At 38.9% G+C, this 17,720-nt stretch overlaps 1 protein-coding gene across 1 annotated transcript in view; it reads left to right on the plus strand.

Annotated features, from left to right (window-relative positions):
- Window positions 1-228: 228 nt before the first annotated feature.
- GARS1 (glycyl-tRNA synthetase 1) overlaps window positions 229-17,720 on the plus strand; it is a 43,016-nt gene continuing 25,524 nt past the window's right edge. Inside the window, exons 1-8 of the mRNA XM_065883458.1 lie at window positions 229-526; window positions 7,069-7,170; window positions 8,049-8,151; window positions 9,180-9,321; window positions 10,542-10,630; window positions 11,334-11,410; window positions 14,762-14,907; window positions 17,006-17,155. Coding sequence (XP_065739530.1) covers window positions 305-526; window positions 7,069-7,170; window positions 8,049-8,151; window positions 9,180-9,321; window positions 10,542-10,630; window positions 11,334-11,410; window positions 14,762-14,907; window positions 17,006-17,155 — 1,031 coding nt within the window. The 5' untranslated portion in view covers window positions 229-304. The remainder of the gene's footprint in view (window positions 527-7,068; window positions 7,171-8,048; window positions 8,152-9,179; window positions 9,322-10,541; window positions 10,631-11,333; window positions 11,411-14,761; window positions 14,908-17,005; window positions 17,156-17,720) is intronic.

The raw sequence follows: 17,720 nt of genomic DNA on the forward strand, positions 1-17,720 counted from the left end.
TCCTTGAAGGCCCACTGACGCATAATCGTGCAAATCTGTTCGCTGGGGGAGTCTACCTGGGACCTCGCAGCCCTCCCGTGCGCCCACGGTGGGGTAAGCCCTCTCGGGGCTCTGAGGGACTCCGGGTCCTTCCGGGAATTTGTGTCGAATCGGCTGGTGGCGACCCGACGCCGCGTCGGGGGTGGGGAATGTGCGGCTGCGCGCGCACCGCGGCGTTTACGCGGCGATTTCATCATGCACCCGGCCTGGGCGCGCGCGCCGCTTCCGCCGCCGCCCCCTCCGGACTTCCCAGGGCAGCGGTCTCATGCCCTCTCTGCGCCCGGCGCTGGTTAGAGCCGCCCGCGCCGCTCTGCTGCTGTCGCCGCCGCACCGGCTCCCGGCCCGGCCTCCTCTTCTGCCCTGCCGGCCCATCAGCAAGCCAGCCCGCGCCCCGACCTCGTTCCCCGCTGCCGCCTCCCGGAGCAGCATGGATGGTGCGGGGGCTGAGGAGGTGCTGGCACCTCTCAGGCTAGCGGTGCGCCAGCAGGTACCGGCATTCTTCACCTTCCCCTCAGCCCCGGCTCTCCTCTCCCTGGTCACCTCCTTCTCCTCCTCTCTCTCTCTCTTCCCCGGGCACCGGTCCACCTCACCAATTATCCCTCTCCTTCATTCTCTGGAAGCCCTTGGTTTCTAGGCATCTTCCTCGCCTTCCCCACGTTGGACCAAGTCCCCGCGTGCGCCGGTCACCTTCCCTCCGGTGGACCCCTGTCCTCCCCTCTCCTGGGGTGATTTCCTCGGATCCCTTGACGTTCTGCCTCCCTCTTCATGCGATCGGTTCTCCCTTCCCAATCCTTGTTACTGCCCGTACCACTTGCTTCTCCGATGGGGCTGGGATCTGTGACCCTTTGCTTCTCCTCCTGTCCTAGCTCAATAGCCTCAACTGCAGATTTCCAGCCCCTGCTGTGTTCTTTGTGCTTCCTGGGTGGCGAGATTCCTAATTCTTCCCTGATCAATTACGTGCCGAAGCTGCGGGTTCTCCTCTTCTCACTGCCTGACTCTTGTTTTTTAATCTTCAGGATGCTTTGAATAGTGTTTCCTCCTTGACATCTTCCTTCATTCGGTGCTTAGTTAGCAGAATGGTCCGTTGAGGAAATAAAAATAGTTGAAACGTGGATGTGGGGAGGTGTTGAACTTTTTTTTTTTTCGTTTCTAATAATGTGAGTTCATCGTCCTTCACTTCTGTCACCTTTTCTGGGTTCCCCAGAATGAGTGAGCTTTCAGATCGTAAACGTGGGAAGCTGTAAATGTCCCTGAGTGACTCGGTGAAGTCAGCCATCCTTCGTACGGAACATTTTGAAATTTGATTTTGCGGAAGGGAGGGAGGTTTCATGGGCTGGGGAGCTTGGTGATTTAATACAGGCCTCCTTTTCCTAGGGCACTGCATGAGTATCAGAATTTAGAGAGGACAAGGAAAAGATTATTTCAAAGGGATTCTCACATCCAGTCAGGTAGAGCCAAAAGCTCGGAATAGGACCCCGAGGATTGATGACCTAGTAGTGAACACCGAATGGGTTTCTCCTGCACGGGCGCCTGATGCAATAAGCCTTAGCTATGGAGGGTGGATCCCTCCCTCGGAAATAATTCATTGGGGCAGAGCTGCCGAAAATTCGGCAAATTCTGCCACTTATTCTACTTCTTTCTAGTTTGAGCCTGACTGATTCAGTAGTGTTTTATTTTGAAATTTCACTATGGGCTTACTTTTTTCTTTATTCTTGATACCAAAGCGCTGTGAATGCTTATTCTCCATGTCCCTCCACCCACCCTTCCCAAATGAAATTAGGTGTGGTTCCTTTGTCTTTTCTCTAGCTCTCAACTTTTTTTTTTTTTCACTTCACTTTAGAAGGGAGAATACATCTAATTTGGAAAAACATACACCCAAACCCCTCCCTCTGCCACGTTAGCCTGGAACTGCAGTGCAAATTATCCATCTGTAGTAAGACTGTGGAACTAGTTAACTGAAGTAAACTTTGATGATGGAATAGCCTTCCGATGTTATTACTATCTTGTGTATTGTTTATGTTGGCTTGATTGTTAGTTTTTCGGTACTTAAAGGTATTTTTTGAATATGTAAGTTAGTTTATGTAAGTTAGTTTTTGTTTTTTTCCGTAATTTTCCAGGACCACACATATATTAGTTAACTACCTGGAACTTTGAATCGCACTGATTCCTGGGTCAATTGGAAGGGAATTTAAAGATCATCTAGTTAAACCGTTTTTTTTTTTCTTGTTTTTTTTGTTTTTGTTTGCTTATATGAGGAAATGAGACACACGGTCACTTCTTCTCATTCTACATACTTCCACTGTGAAGTTTGTGCAGTTGAAGGCATCCTTGGAGTGGGATTTTTTAAGGTGCTTAATAACTGGTCTTGTTAGTGGCATGTGTTTCAGATAAATATGTATTTCATATAAATTTCCCAATCTGCTATGCTACGTGGATGCTGTTTTTTAATGATTTGGTTTGTTGATTGACTGAAATGTATCAACAAACTACCATATTATTTCCCCTTTCATTTCATAAAAGAAAGTATATTTTAATACCAAAGAAAGGACAGACCATAACTCAGAATAAAAAACAGTCTTTTATATTTAGCAGGTTTAGCTTTGAAAAAAGGTCTAATACATTGTCTTTTTTTTTCTTTTTTTTCCCCCTTTTACTGCATATTGGTGAAAACTTTGTCCTGGAGTATCTTGTTTGGGAACTATTGCTCTAGGGCAGTGGTTCTTAAAGTGTGGTCTGCAAATTCTTGGAGGTCTCCAAGGTCAAAACCATTTTCATAATAAAACTAAGAATGTTATTTGCATTTTTCACTGTGTTGACATTTGCACTGATGGTGCAAAGCACGGTGAGTAGAACTGCTGGCCCTGAGCACTAATCAAGTCAGGGATACTAAGCCAAGTCATTATATTCTCTGCCACACTCTCACACGTTTAAAAAAAAACAAAACAAAACCTCAGTTTTGCTTTAGAGTATCCTTGAAAAAGCAGTAAGAATTATTATTATTATTATTTTAAATATTTATTTATTTACTTTTGGCTGCATTGGGTCTTCATCGCTGCACGTGGGCTTTCTCTAGTTGCGGTGAGCTGGGGCTACTCTTTGTTGCGGTGTGCAGGCTTCTTATTGTGGTGGCTTCTCTTGTTGCAGAGCACAGGCTCTAGGTGAGTGGGCTTCAGTAGTTGTGGCACACGGGCTTAGTTGCTCCGCGGCATGTGTGATCTTCCCGGACCAGGGATCAAACCCGCGTCCCCTGCATTGGCAGGTGGATTCTTAACCACTGCACCACCAGGGAAGTCCCAATAAGAATTATTAATTTTATTAAATTCGGACCTTTGTGCACACATCTTTTTAATATTCTGTGTGACTAAATGGGAAGTATGCATAAAGCATACCCACATATGATGATTGAGGAAGAGCACTTATGATTGTTCGAGTTGCAAGAATGAAACACTCTAAAATGTCTGACAAAAAATTGTTATTCAGTCTTGGGTATTGTGCATTCATTCATTTTCCGGAAAATGAGTGAAGTGAGACTGTCACTTCAAAAAGCAACTGCTAGTATTTGTGGCCCATAATAAAATTCAATTTTGGGAAAGTTTAGAGCCCTGGATTTTTCTCTGCTTTGATTTTCTGAACTGAGAGTGCCCATTAAAACTGTTGCTTAATCCACAAAGGACAAATGATAAGTTTATGAAGTTTTTGTCAATGGTTATAAAACTTGGAAATCTGAAATTAACTTTTTAATCTTAACAAGAACCTTCTAGGCCCATATGTGTAAAGCCAAACATCTTAAAAAGGTGAGGAAATGTTTTCTTGTTTTTCCTTGGCCAACTGAATATGCATCATGATATATATGACGGATGCATGAAAAAGATCCCTTGAAGTGATTTCTCACCTAATAAGTATTCTGCTTTATAATCACAGACTCTTAGTTCTAATATATGTCTTTATGGTAAGAATTTATGCAGGAATTAAGCTTCTAGATGATGTTTCTTAAAGGTAATTTAGAAATATTGATGATGTTTCACATCGGTTTCATTCAACACACACACACTATAGTTGGTGGTGAAGAAAGAGGGAAGAAAATAATTAGAAATTAGGAATCCTTAAGTACTTGCTTTCCATGTTTCGATCACCTCCGATTCTTTTGTTTACACAATTAAATCATTATAAATCATGGTTTTAATTATTCCATTATTCAGAGTAAACACAATTATTTCCTTAAATCACTGAGATTTTTAGAGGTGATTAACTCAGTGTAGGAATCCTCACTCTCCCACTGCTTCTGTTGATAGCTAACCTATCCTTGAATGTATGTGTGCTTCGTTCTATGCCTGAACTTTAAAAGACAGAAAAATGATTCAGGAAAACTAATTTTAATTTTAAAATTTTAAAATTCTTCCTACCTTTACCTTTACCTACTTGTGGCCTTGCTTACCCAGTGTCCTTTGAAAAGCTCCCAAAGAAAATACGGGAGTGCCAATACTTGACACATAAGGATAGGTATTCAAAAGAACTGCATGCTTACTTCTTTAAGACATTCATAAAGAACTGCTTGCCACTCTCTTTTCAGAACACAGACCCTCACAAGGTTCTTATCCCCATCAAAAAGCACTATTAGTGAACATTTATGAGATAAGTGTTCTGACGGGTAGAGGAAGGGAAAAGAACCACTGAATGAGTAAAGAATAAGCCAGTAGATATTTACCAAGTACTAAGTGCTGAGCGGTGCGCTAGGTTTAGGTTGTGATAGCAGGCAACAAATATTTGAGTGCCAGAATTGACATGCCAGAGTTCCTGTCTTAAAAGAGCCTGCTTTATAATGACAGGGACAGATAAAATGCGTGTAAATAAAGAAGCCAATCAATTGATAGGGTGATTTCAGTTATTGTACGTGTAATAAAGAAGTTAAAGTTAGAAGGTGACTAAGGATGTTGCTTTAGAGAGGTCAAGATAATAGAATAAGAACTGCTAGTATAATAACAGACCAGATTTATTTGTACACAGTAAGAGATTGAGAGGAAGAACCAATTCAGTGGTTCTCAACTATATCAGACCCAGTGTACCCTTTTACACCAGATGTTTTGGAATTCTCCATTACTACCCTGTAATGAAATTCATATGAAATATCTACATAAATTAAAGAAAGATATGTGTACGCATAATACTCTAAATGTAATACAAATAAATAAAAAGTAATTTATAATAAAATAATACTATTTTAATATGTAGATTTGGGGGTATGACTCCACTGGAAGTTATATTGACTTAAGCAGATGCGTATACCTCTACGTAGATTCACTGTGAATGCGGTTGCCGTAAGTGCGCATTGATAAAGGTATATATACTGTATTGTTTACTCAGATAGGACAGCAGCATAGCCTGTGGTCACATGGTTTTTTTTTTTTATTTCAAATAATAACAACTTTGTAAAATTCTGAACAAAACAAGGTACAATTTTCCTTTTTTTAAAAAAACTGAAGTATAGTTGATTTTAGTCTTCCTTTAAATTACATTTTCCTGGGTGCATTCCTGGAGAATTCAGTGTATGTTAAAACTGGGAGAATTCTTCTCATGGTATATAAGCAGAGTTAGGCTCTAGGTTGAGATCATTTTAAACAGCTTTTTCACCTCCTAACTGGGACATTCTAAAGTAGAATGAATTGCAGGAGAGGGGGACTGTCATTGAATGAGGGAAAATAGGCAGGAGCTTAGAAAATATCAACAACAGGGAGAAAGGATGATGACAGGCTCCTCAAAGGAGCTGGAGTTTTAGAAGGAGAAAAGAGGAATTAGTTTGAAAGTACAGAGGGGAATAAGGAGGACATCTGTCCCATTTCCATTCTCTTCTCTGTGTCTCATTACCTCATTTGTATTTTCAACTTTGTCTCTCTGCTACATTGCATGGGATGGAAGTTATCCACGGATAATTTCTTTAGGTCGTTCTTCTAGGTCACTAATTCTCTCTTCAGCTGTGTCTGATCTGCTATTTAAACTGTCCAGTGAGTTTTGAACTTCAGTGATTTATTTCCAGATCATCTGTGTGGTTCTTTTTCAAGTCCCCTGATTGTTTCTGATATTCTCTTGTTCTTTGCTCATGTTGTTGATTCCTCCTTTTATTTTAGTTTAAACATCTTGAGCATTTAAAAAGTATATTTGGTCATTCTCATACTTTTAAAGGATCTAATTTTGTTATTTGTCATTTCTGCTGAGTCTCACACATGGTGGCTTCTTTCCTCATGGATTTTTAAATTTTGAGTTTAGTGTTTATTGTTTTGGAAACCCTGATCTGTGAAAATCCTGAAAGGCCTATGGAAGGTCTACTCCTTTAGAGAGCAGTTGCTTCTGTTGGGCACCCAAGGGCTCTATTAATTTGATAACTTTAACTTCTCATCTTGAAGTTTCCCAAACCGTGTGATAGTGTTTTGTTTTCTCAGATTGCCTATTCCACCACATTGCTGTAATAAAATCAGTGTACAGGGTTGTTGGAAGTGAATAAAGTAGGCTAAAGAAAGTAGCAAGGAAAAAATTACAACAATAAAGGGCAGAGGAAGATTAGCCAGTAGTGACTGAGAAGAAATGGTCAGAGAAGTAAGCGGAAAACTAAGATAGTCATTTTTTTGTACACAAGAAAGGAGAGGGATTCAAGGAGAGGGTAGTCTGTTTATTGGTTCTTCTGTGTTCTCAGTAGTTACATTGCTCTTTACTTTTTTTTTTTTTTTTGCTCCTTACTTTTTATCAATGCTTTTCTCTCCACCGTCTGTCTCCTCCCCACAAAGAAAACAACAAACCAACCAGTAATAATCACCCTGCAAGCATAGTTATTTATGTACTTGTATTTGGATATTCTGCTAGATTATAAATGCTGAGGGCAACGACCTACAGTTATTCATAATGACCTTTCACATAATAAACATTTGAATTTCCTCATTCTTACACGGATACTTTTTAAAAGGCATGCTTAAAAACCCATTCCTAACTTTTCTTGACTTCTGAAACCAGTTGTGAATACAGATTCTCTTTGTTGGCTAGGGAGATCTTGTGCGAAAACTGAAAGAAGATAAAGCACCCCAGGTCGATGTAGACAAAGCAGTAGCTGAGCTCAAAGCCCGGAAGAGGGTTCTGGAAGCAAAGGTGAGTCTCAGGATCCTCAAAAAGGAATGTAAGTAGGTATAGGATTGTTTATCTTTATTTAGTCTCTTTGGGCAGGAGAGACTTAGAAAAGTTTCTGAACAAGTAACATTTGCTTTATCTCTATTTATCCAGTATGTCTTCCTCTCCTCCTCCTCTTCTTCATCCTTTCAACGTGTAATTCAAAATTTCTCTACAAAGCCTTCCTCAACCCTGACCTACCCCTTCTCCCCCCCAGACTCAAATCCTAGACTGGTTATGTTTCATGAATTTCCCTGGAAGGCATTGTGTTCTTTATGAATTCTCCTATACCTGCAAATAATGGTTATGCTGTTTTAAATTATTTTCTTTTAAGGAAAAGTTCTAGTCACCTGATACCTGCTTCCAAACTTTTCAAATTATAAATGTCCCATCAACAAACTGAAATCGTTTGGAGTTTTTTCTTTTTTTGGCTGCACTGCGTGGCTTGTGGGATCTTAGTTCCCCAACCAGGGATTGAACCCAGCCCCGGCAGTGAAAGCACCGAGTCCTAACCACTGGACCATCAGGGGATTTCCTGTTTGGAGTTTTAAGTCGCTATTTTGCTACAGGGATCCACTAAAAATTCAGATATGGCTTATCAGTATCTGCATCTAAGTAAGCTTAGTCTTGTAATCTTGGAAATGATCGTATACTTTCCTAAATAATTAAGTAAAAGTATCTTTTCTGTAACTCAAAGGGGAAAAAAACCCTAAGGTTTCTTTTGTTTTAAGGGTATCAAAATCTTGTCTGATAAATTTTATAGTGAATTCTGCTGAGGAATGAAGTAAATTCACATGTATAAATTGAAATTCCCACTCACTCGTTCAATCACATATTTGCTCTTTAAAAATCCCTTACAGGAGCTAGCGTTACAGCCCAAAGATGATGTTGTAGACAGAGGGAAAATGGAAGATACCCTGAAGAGGAGGTTTTTCTACGATCAAGCTTTTGCTATTTATGGAGGTAGGGGATTAATGAGAGAAAGAAAAACTGTAGTGTTAGTGGCTTTAATATTGTTCTTAAATCAAAACCACAGCTGGCTTGACATCTAATAGTTTCAGGTCACACAAAGCAGGGGATAGATATCTTGCTTTCATTTGTTTAGAGTCCTTCATTTGGCATGATATCAGTTCTTATTTCCCTCAACCCTATTTATTTTTGGAGATAGCGTTTTTCCATTAAGACTTAGGGAATTTGGAGAGGCCCAGATATTAAGTGTTTGATGTGTCCATGTACATATCAGACCCTTCTTAAAATGCCAGTGAAGACCTGAGAGCAGTAGAGGGCCATTCTAGCACTGGCTGACTGTACTGTACCACTCCCCACAAGGGCAGTGGTAAACCATACTTTCTAGATTATTCATTATGGCAACTGCCAGGAGAAAACGTTCTTCATGGCTATGCAGATAAATCTCTACATCTTTCTGAACACTGTATGAATTTATGTAGACAAGTATAATTCACTCATATTTTTCATAGTTAACAGAGATTACTGCAACAATATTAGACTTTCAGTACTTTGCCACTGAAACTTGATTTGAGTTTTAGTCTGAGCAGATCTCTAAATGTCTTACTTCTTGAGGTTTAAATAGTGGCTCAAATACCCAAGAATAAATTAGAGAATTGGGTGCTAAACTTTGAGATCATTGTTATTCAGCTGATGCAGCAAATTATTTTCTAATTTCTATAATCTGCTTTTTCATTTTGTTTCTTACATATGGAGGAACTTCTTTTGTTTTTAGTTTTTTGCTAATCCTACTTGAAATTTCAAATATGGAAACACTGCAGTTAATGGAGTAAGACCATTTTAGTTTTACTTCTGTCAGCTACCTGGAAATAAGGCTCTTCAGTATTAAGGGATTTGAAGTGTTGACCTGAATACATTTTTAGGGAGTATGTGAAGCCTTACAAGTATCAGTTTCTCACATCTGCTTGCTTTGATTCGTTCAGAGTGACAAGGTAGAGTACCCGTTTTCCTGTCATATTTTGCAGGTGTTAGCGGTCTCTATGATTTTGGGCCAGTTGGATGTGCTTTGAAAAACAATATTATTCAGACATGGAGACAGCACTTCATCCAAGAGGAACAGATTCTGGAGATTGATTGCACCATGCTCACCCCTGAGCCAGTTCTAAAGTAAGGTCTCTACTTTGAGGGTTGACATTCTTGAATATGCATACTTAAGTAAGTTTTTGATTCAAAAAAACTACCCATGTTCATTGTGAAAATCTGGAAAATAAAGAAAAACAAAGAAAATATATACTCATTGCCCACCGGTAGCCATGTTAAAAATGTTGTATTTATCTTTTCTGTCTTTTTAAGTTCATGTGCGTTGAGTAGCACAGTGCTTTTTTTCACATAATATAGGTGAACATTATGTCATTAAGTATTCTTCTGAAGTATTTTTAATGACAGAATAGTATTCTTTTTATGGACGTGCCATAATTTACCTAACTAGTGCATGAGGGTAGGCATTTAAGTTGTTTCTTATGTTTGATTACATTGAACATCCCAATAGATGAATTTTTATGTATATCCTGATTATTTCCTTAGTATAAATTCATGGAAGCTCTGGGCAAAGGTGTGTATATATTGTAAATCAAATGCTACTCTACTATTTGTATTGATGTTTCAATGCAGAAATTTAGATTATTCCTACCAACATTGTTGAAAGCAGGTCAGGATTTCTCAAATATGAAACTGAAAGAGGAATTCTTACATTTTGTATCTCATGACTTCATTCATTTAATGTTGCCTGTTAAAGAGCTATTTTTCGCTATTTGTATAGTTTAGGCTCTCTCCTAATTTCAGCCAATTAAAACAAGTTGAATTCTTGATGATGGATCAGGACAGCCTATTCTTTAACTACTTGCCCCACTAATAGCTGTACAGAGATAATGCCAGTGTCCAACCAGGTTTCAGTGGCAGAAAACTCTTTCCTTAAGGTTCAGTGTCTATACTGAGTTATCACAAAGTCTCGGCTAGTCAAATTCCCCATGGTTTTGGCCTTTGCTTAGATCAGTAATAATAATGGGATAGGCATGGATTTATTGATTCTGCAAAGTGGCACAGACTTTATGACAATTTGTGGAAAAGTGTAATCTAGTTAGTATTTTTTTTCCTAAGGGGAGGAAGAAGTTGGGGAGAGGGTGGGAATAGATTTGAGGAAGAATTTTCTTTGGTGTACATTTTTATCTACCAGGGGATATATCATAATAGATATGGGAGCTTCCATCTTTCAGATACACAGATGTAAACTTTGGATAAATATATAGAAGGGAGATTGTCTTATAAGGTAAAGTTTATGGGTTAATTTGTATGAAAATGACTAATTGGCTTGGCATTTATTAACTTAGGACTTCTGGCCATGTAGACAAATTTGCTGACTTCATGGTGAAAGATGTAAAAAATGGAGAGTGTTTTCGTGCTGACCATCTATTGAAAGGTATGGTTCTTCATCTCAGATAAATAACCTTTCAAGTAGGATTGATCAAAATAAAGGGTTTGGATTAAACTTTTTTCTCAAGTTTTTAAATTTTTTCTTGGGACATAACATATAAAGAGTAAAGTGCACAGATCTTAAGTATACAGAACAAGTCCCTTATTGAAAAAAAAAAGTTATATACAGATAATTAGAAGTTCTAAGTCATGGAAAGAATCAAGACAATATCATGACTGTCCCTGTAAAATCAACCATGGGATTCATATAAATTAAGAACATTATCCTTAGTTTCGTTTTTTTACCTGCCCAACATTGAAACTCAAAAGTACATTGTCCTGGGGCTTCCCTGGTGGCGCAGTGGTTGAGAATTGCCTGCCAATGCAGGGCACACGGGTTCGAGCCCTGGTCTGGGAAGATCCCACATGCCGCGGAACAACTAGGCCCATGAGCCACAACTACTGAGCCTGCGCGTCTGGAGCTTGTGCTCCGCAACAAGAGAGGCCGCGACAGTGAGAGGCCCGCACACCGCGTTGAAGAGTGGCCCCCGCTCACCGCAACTGGAGAAAGCCCTCGCATAGAAACGAAGACCCAACACAGCCAAACATACATACATACATACATACATAAATAAAATAAAAAAAAAAAGTACATTGTCCTTTTTCCCATTGATTGAAATTGACATGTACTAATACTTGTTCTCATATAGCTCATTTACAGAAATTGATGTCTGATAAGAAGTGTTCTGCTGAGAAGAAATCAGAGATGGAAAGTGTCTTGGCCCAGGTGAGTACTTGAGAGATCGCAATAACCCAGGTAGGTGCTGTCTGTCTTTCAGCATTTGATAACTGTTGAATTCCATATTGTGCTGACCTGGTCACAACAGTAAAAAAAAGGAGAGTTTACCTTCTGTCCCTCATATCATCTCTTTTTCCATTTTTATTTTCTTCTCTGTCAGCCTTTTGTGGCTAACCTTTATTTCTGTCAAACTAGCAAGTCAATGTAAATAGACGTGAAATTAGTTCTCTCTCCTTGGAAACCAGTTTTCTGGATTTAATAGCAAAAACCAGGACAGTGTCTAATGATGGATAGCGTTCAGTGTGGAGATTTAGGGCAGATATCTATATGAGCACTGTCTGATCAGCCACTTGATCTGCTTCTGGTTGCACTGTCCCTGACTATATGCTGCTTTTTAGAACCTGATGGAGCAGGCCCCTGCTTTTCCTGGAGACCTTTAGTTTTATAACTTGTATTGAAGTTGACAAGTTTTAGGAAAGGCATTGAGATCATCTATTCTGACTTTTACCAAGTGCAGAAATACCTTCTATATCAGAAATAGTTCTTATCCTTTTTTTAGGTCACATACTACATTAAAAATATGATGAAAACTGCACACCTTTGCCCCAGGAAGTTGAACATGCCTGTATGTGAATGTTGCTGATTTCTCACCTCATCCATCCTTTTAAGCAAAGTACATTTCTCCAGCACCATGTTTGATCGTGAGGTCCACCAGGGCTCACCTCTTAAACTTTTTTTACTTCCTTGGATAAAAGAAAACAACAACCAGTGCTGTGCTTATATATTTTTTCTTTACTTTGGTATATAAATGAGGCTGAATGTAGGACTCTAACTCTGCTTTTCTCTCATGAAAATTACTGGATACTTCTCCACTGTTGCCCTAATTTTTTTAAACATGCTGATTTTCCTCCGTGGTATCTAGCTTTCCAACATTAGCTGAGAAATTTTCTCCTTCCTCATTTAAATTGAAAAACCTCTTAATCTGGCTATTGACTCATCTGCCAATTTATTTTGAACCTTGTGAAGTATATTTTATCCCTTGCTTGAAGCTCATTGCTTTAGTGTTGTTACTCATGGTTTAGAAAATCAATTCTTGTTCTTTGATACTGTTTGGCCACACCCTCATTTCTCATTTCCTTCCTTTTCCAAAGGCATGACCTTTATAAGAAAGAAGAAATGAAAAGCACCTCAAATTACCCTTAAATTATTCTGTTTTCCATTCAGAATTTTAGACTTATTAAAGTTTTGTGTGCACATGTCTTTGAGTGTCTTTGATCTTAACAGTTTTGTTCATTTCCAAATAAATTGTCAGAGACAGGAAGTAATTAGTTGTTAAGTCATAATTTATAGTTTGAGCACTTTCTGTTTCATCTCAGATACGTGTTCCAGGAGAACAGTTTGGGTTTTGATTTGCCATATTGTATCATTTGTTGACCCTTGAACAACGTGGGTTTGAACTGTTTAGGTCCACTTACACTCTGCTATTTTTCAGTAGCAAATACTACAGTACTACACGGTTTGTGGTTGGTTGAATCTGCAGATGCAGGGGAACTGCAGTTACAGAGGGTCAGCTATAAGTTTTATGTGTTGTTCAAGGGTCAGTTGTATATAGCTGTCAATTTAATCTTTAGTGAAATGTTAGGAACCCATGGAAACGGCCTGATACTCAGAAACGGCCTCAGTGGATTCCCTGGCCAGAGGTGCATCTGTTGCTTCAGCACATAATGGCATTTTCTGGACCTGTTAGTGCCTGTGACTCCTTGTTAGCTTTATGAAGCATGATAGTTTATCTAAAAGGCATTGAGGGGGCTTACCTGGTGGCGCAGTGGTTAAGAATCCACCTGCCAATGCAGGGGACATGGGTTCGAGCCCTGTTCTGGGATGATCGCATATGCCGTGGAGCAACTACTGAGCCTGCGCTCTAGAGCTCGCGAGCCACAACTACTGAAGCCCATGCGCCTAGAGCCCGTGCTCCTCAACAAGAGAAGCCATCTCAATGAGAAGCCCGCCCACTGCAACGAAGAGTAGCCCCTGCTCGCCGCAACTAGAGAAAGCTGTGCGCAGCAACGAAGACCCAATGCAGTCAAAAATAAATAATAAACTTAAAAAAAAAATTTAAAAAACGTAAAAGGCATTGACGGACTTCCCTAGTGGCACAGTGGTTAAGAATCCACCTGCCAATGCAGGGGACATGGGTTCAAGCCCTGGTCCGGAAAGATCCCACATGCTGCGGAGCAACTAAGCCCCGTGTGCCACAACTACTGAGCCTGCACTCTAGAGCCCGTGAGCCACAACTACTGAAGCCTGTGCGTCACAACTACTAAAGCCCACGAGCCTAGAGCCTATGCTCTGCAACAAGAGAAGCCACGGCAATGAGAAGCCCGCGCACCGCAACAAAGAGTAGCTCCCCGCTCGCCGCAACTAGAGAAAGCCTTTGAGCAACAATGAAGGCCCAATGCAACCAAAAATAAATAGATAAATAAAAAACTAAAAAAAAATAAAAGGCATTGATTCACCCTCTGTGGTTAAGAAGTGAGGTAGAATCTGTTCTCCCCATTTTACAGATAAGCAAACTGAAGCTCAGAGAGATTAGGATGGAACTTGATCCTGAATCACACAACCCATAAGTGGTAGAGTTGGGTGACTTACCCTGGTTTTTCTGACCCCACATGCCATCACTCATTAGTTGATTTATCTAATTATTTTATTTCTATTAGAAGTTTTTTTTTTAAGTTTTAAATATTCTTTACTATTAGATGGTTTGTCATAGTCATTTGAAGGTTTTGAATTGGAGCTCATATATCATTTTAGAGGGTTTGGCATTGATCATCAATGTATAGGATGTGCAGTGCCCTGGAAAATGCAGAAGTGAATAAGACACAGCTTCCACCTTCAAGGAACTTAATATCTGGTGGGAAAGGAAAGTTACATGCACATTTAATTAATAGACAGGGAAGTGCACCTGGCTCTTAAGTGTACAGAGTAGTAAAATTCAACTGTGAAAACTTATTTATGTGATTCAGATTCTTGCCAACCAGTAACTACTGTAATTGAACAAGAGGTATTTTACCTTATCTTTCCTTGTACCGTTGTATCTTTCAATGGTACGTGTGTGAATTTTAGGTCGGTCCCAGAAAGATACTCCATTTCTCTGTTGGTAAATGGAAAGAGTATAAACTGTTTATGGGTTTAATGTAAATATCTTGAAGGTTAGGTTAATTCTGATGGTTTTATTTTGGGTGAATTTTAATGATGGATGGGGTTTTATATATAATACTTTATTGTATGCCTTGTTTTTTCTGTCTTTTACACTAATCATTTTCTTGATGTATTCTTTAGCTTGATAACTATGGACAGCAAGAACTGGGGGATCTTTTTGTGAACTATAATGTAAAATCCCCCACTACTGGAAATGATCTTTCCCCTCCAGTGCCTTTTAACTTAATGTTCAAGACCTTCATTGGGCCTGGAGGAAACATGCCTGGGTATGTATCACTTATTGTTTATGTAATGAAGTTATTAAAATTACTTGTAATAAAAGGTAAATATCAATATCAACCATGAAGGAAGATGTTTGAAAAGTGATTTGCAGAAAGTATAGACAAATATATTAAGGAGAAATAATGACAGATGTATCCTTAAATTTTATTTCTTCTAATTCTTTCTGAATATAGTTTTAATTTTTTAGTATATATGATGATTTTTTTTTTTTGGTCACAAAATAAACACAGAAGTCTGTGATCATCACATCTTGTAGTTATAGCTGCATAGGGCAGGAGAGAGGGTTGAAGAACGATTTTGAAAGACATTGAACTTACTGTCGAAGGAGACTTTGGAAACCATTTGTTGTAGATCAGCACTGCCCAATGGAGCTTTCTGCAGTGGTGGAGATATTCTATAATCTGCTGTCCAATATGGTAGCCACTAGCCACATGGGGCTGTTGTGTACTTGAAATGGGGCTAGTGCTTCTGAGGAACTGAATTTCTAAATTTATTTAATTTTAAGAATTTAAATAGACATGTGACTAGTGACCTACCATGTTGGACAGGATACGTTTAGTTTGTTGATTCAAGCTAAAGTGTGGTTTTCACAGACAGAGTAAAGAAAACCTGAACAGTTTACAATATGATTCAGAAGAAGAATCTGTATGTCCAGATTCCTTGTCCATTTTTAGTTAACAAACTTAGTCAACGTATTCCATTTCATAGCTTCAGATGTTTTTCTCATGGTCTCATTTTAGGGTAAGAGGATGGGTTTTGCTAGATGAAACTAGATAGATCATATTTCCTGGAGTAGAAACTAAAGAATAATAAAAACTAATTGTGACAGAATGTATTATTGGAATTATTTTAATAAGGCAGTGGGTTGATTTAGGATATTTTGTGGAAAGAGGCCAAGGGTGAACCTTTCATTTTGGCAATACATACAGAGAGTCATAAAATGGGCCATGCCCTCTGACCTGCCTTCCCACTCCTGTGAATTTATCTAACGAAATAACTCAAAGGGAAGGAAGCTATACTTATCAAGAGTGTATAAATGAAAAGTAGAAATAACCTATTTATCCCATAATTTCAGGACGGTTAAATAAATTATAGTAAAGTAGGTTATTTTAGTAGAATACTCTGCAACTGTTAAATATGAGGAAATTTTACAATTTTTTTAGAAAATACAAAAGTATAATTTAGTACACTCTACTTAATAAATATACATATTAACTGTAACTATACTTATATTTGGATAAAAACTACAAAATAAAAAGAGTTGTTGAAGAGAAGAGTGAGACGAGAGTAAAATTTTAATTTTTCTTTACTTTAAAGTTGTTTTCATAAAACGTTTCTTTTGAAGTAGGCTGTTGGGAGCGCTTTCTTATGTGATGTTTTGCCCAGAATATTGTCTGTGAAATTGAGAAGAAAACAATGGCTCTCAGGGTGTATTTGAGTGACTGTAACTTTTTGAAATGTGGAGAAATACAGAAGAGGCCTCTGGCTGAAGATATAAAGTACCACAAAGAGTCGATCATTCTGGACTTCTCTATTTCTTTGTGTCTCTGGGTACAAAGAAGAAAATGATATGAAAAACCCTGAAAATTGCCTGCCATGGTGTGATGATTATGATGAGTGAGCTCTTAATGTTAAATGTCAGCCCATACCGGCTTCTTTTTAGCTCCACGGTTATGCATTAATATGTAGGTTAACAGCAGAGGTATACTTACTTTATTTTCAAAAGGATCTAAAATTGTCATCTGCCTCCAAAGTAAATGATTAGTCGGGAGAATATCAGAGGTTTTAGAGATATTGTAAGAGAGGTCATGTGTGATTCGCTGGAGTGATGAAATTAAATGACATGTCTAACAGTGGTATTGCCCTGCCAGCCACCTGATACCTTCTCTATTACCTGTTTGAGAATGTTTGCTACTGAGGAAAATTTCTATTTCGAAAACTTCTTTTTTTTTTTTAGGGCCCATACAGCTTTGTGTGAAGATAGTATATTTAGGACTTTTAGGATTTGTATCTAGAATTTCAGATTTATTGGAAAACATAATTTCCTCCTCTATAACAGACTGATTTGTTTAAATTTTCCAGATACTTGAGACCAGAAACTGCACAGGGGATTTTCCTGAATTTCAAACGACTTTTGGAATTCAACCAAGGAAAGTTGCCTTTTGCTGCGGCCCAGATTGGAAATTCTTTCAGAAATGAGATCTCCCCTCGATCTGGACTGATCCGAGTCAGGTACTGCCCATGTTATTCTTCTGGTGAAATTAGTAAATGATTTTGGCATTGAAGTGGAAACAAAAGCTTGCTGTTTTAACAACCTTCTTCCTTCTTACATGATTATATACTTGTTGTTTGTTTGTTACCTCCAAATGTTATCTCTGGGATGATGGACAGTTTTGAGTGACTGAAGTGGACTTGAAGGGAAAGGAAGGAGGGGGAAGAATAGCTGAAGTTTCACATCTGATCCAAAATGATCTTTTCTCCTTGTTCATCTTATGTTTTGAGGATGGCAAGATCTTGATTGTCTACACCGAGGCATTTTCTGGCGGTGGTGGTATAGATGAGTGTAGGGTGAGGTGGGGAGGAAGTGATAGTTAGGGTAGGAGGGCCATTCTAGGTGTCCAGGGCAGATGGCATTGCTGGTATTGGGGTGAGGGTGTTTCAGCAGCCAGATGGTGTTCCTCCAGATATTTGGGGCACCTTTATGACAGTGTCCAGCTAGCAAGCTTACCGCTATCTATGCTAGTTCAGATGCTCTCTTGTCTCTATTCTAATAACCTCCCTTTGTCAGGTGTATCCA

Source organism: Phocoena phocoena, chromosome 9, assembly GCF_963924675.1.
Source record: "Phocoena phocoena chromosome 9, mPhoPho1.1, whole genome shotgun sequence".
Classification (NCBI taxonomy): Eukaryota; Metazoa; Chordata; class Mammalia; order Artiodactyla; family Phocoenidae; genus Phocoena; species Phocoena phocoena.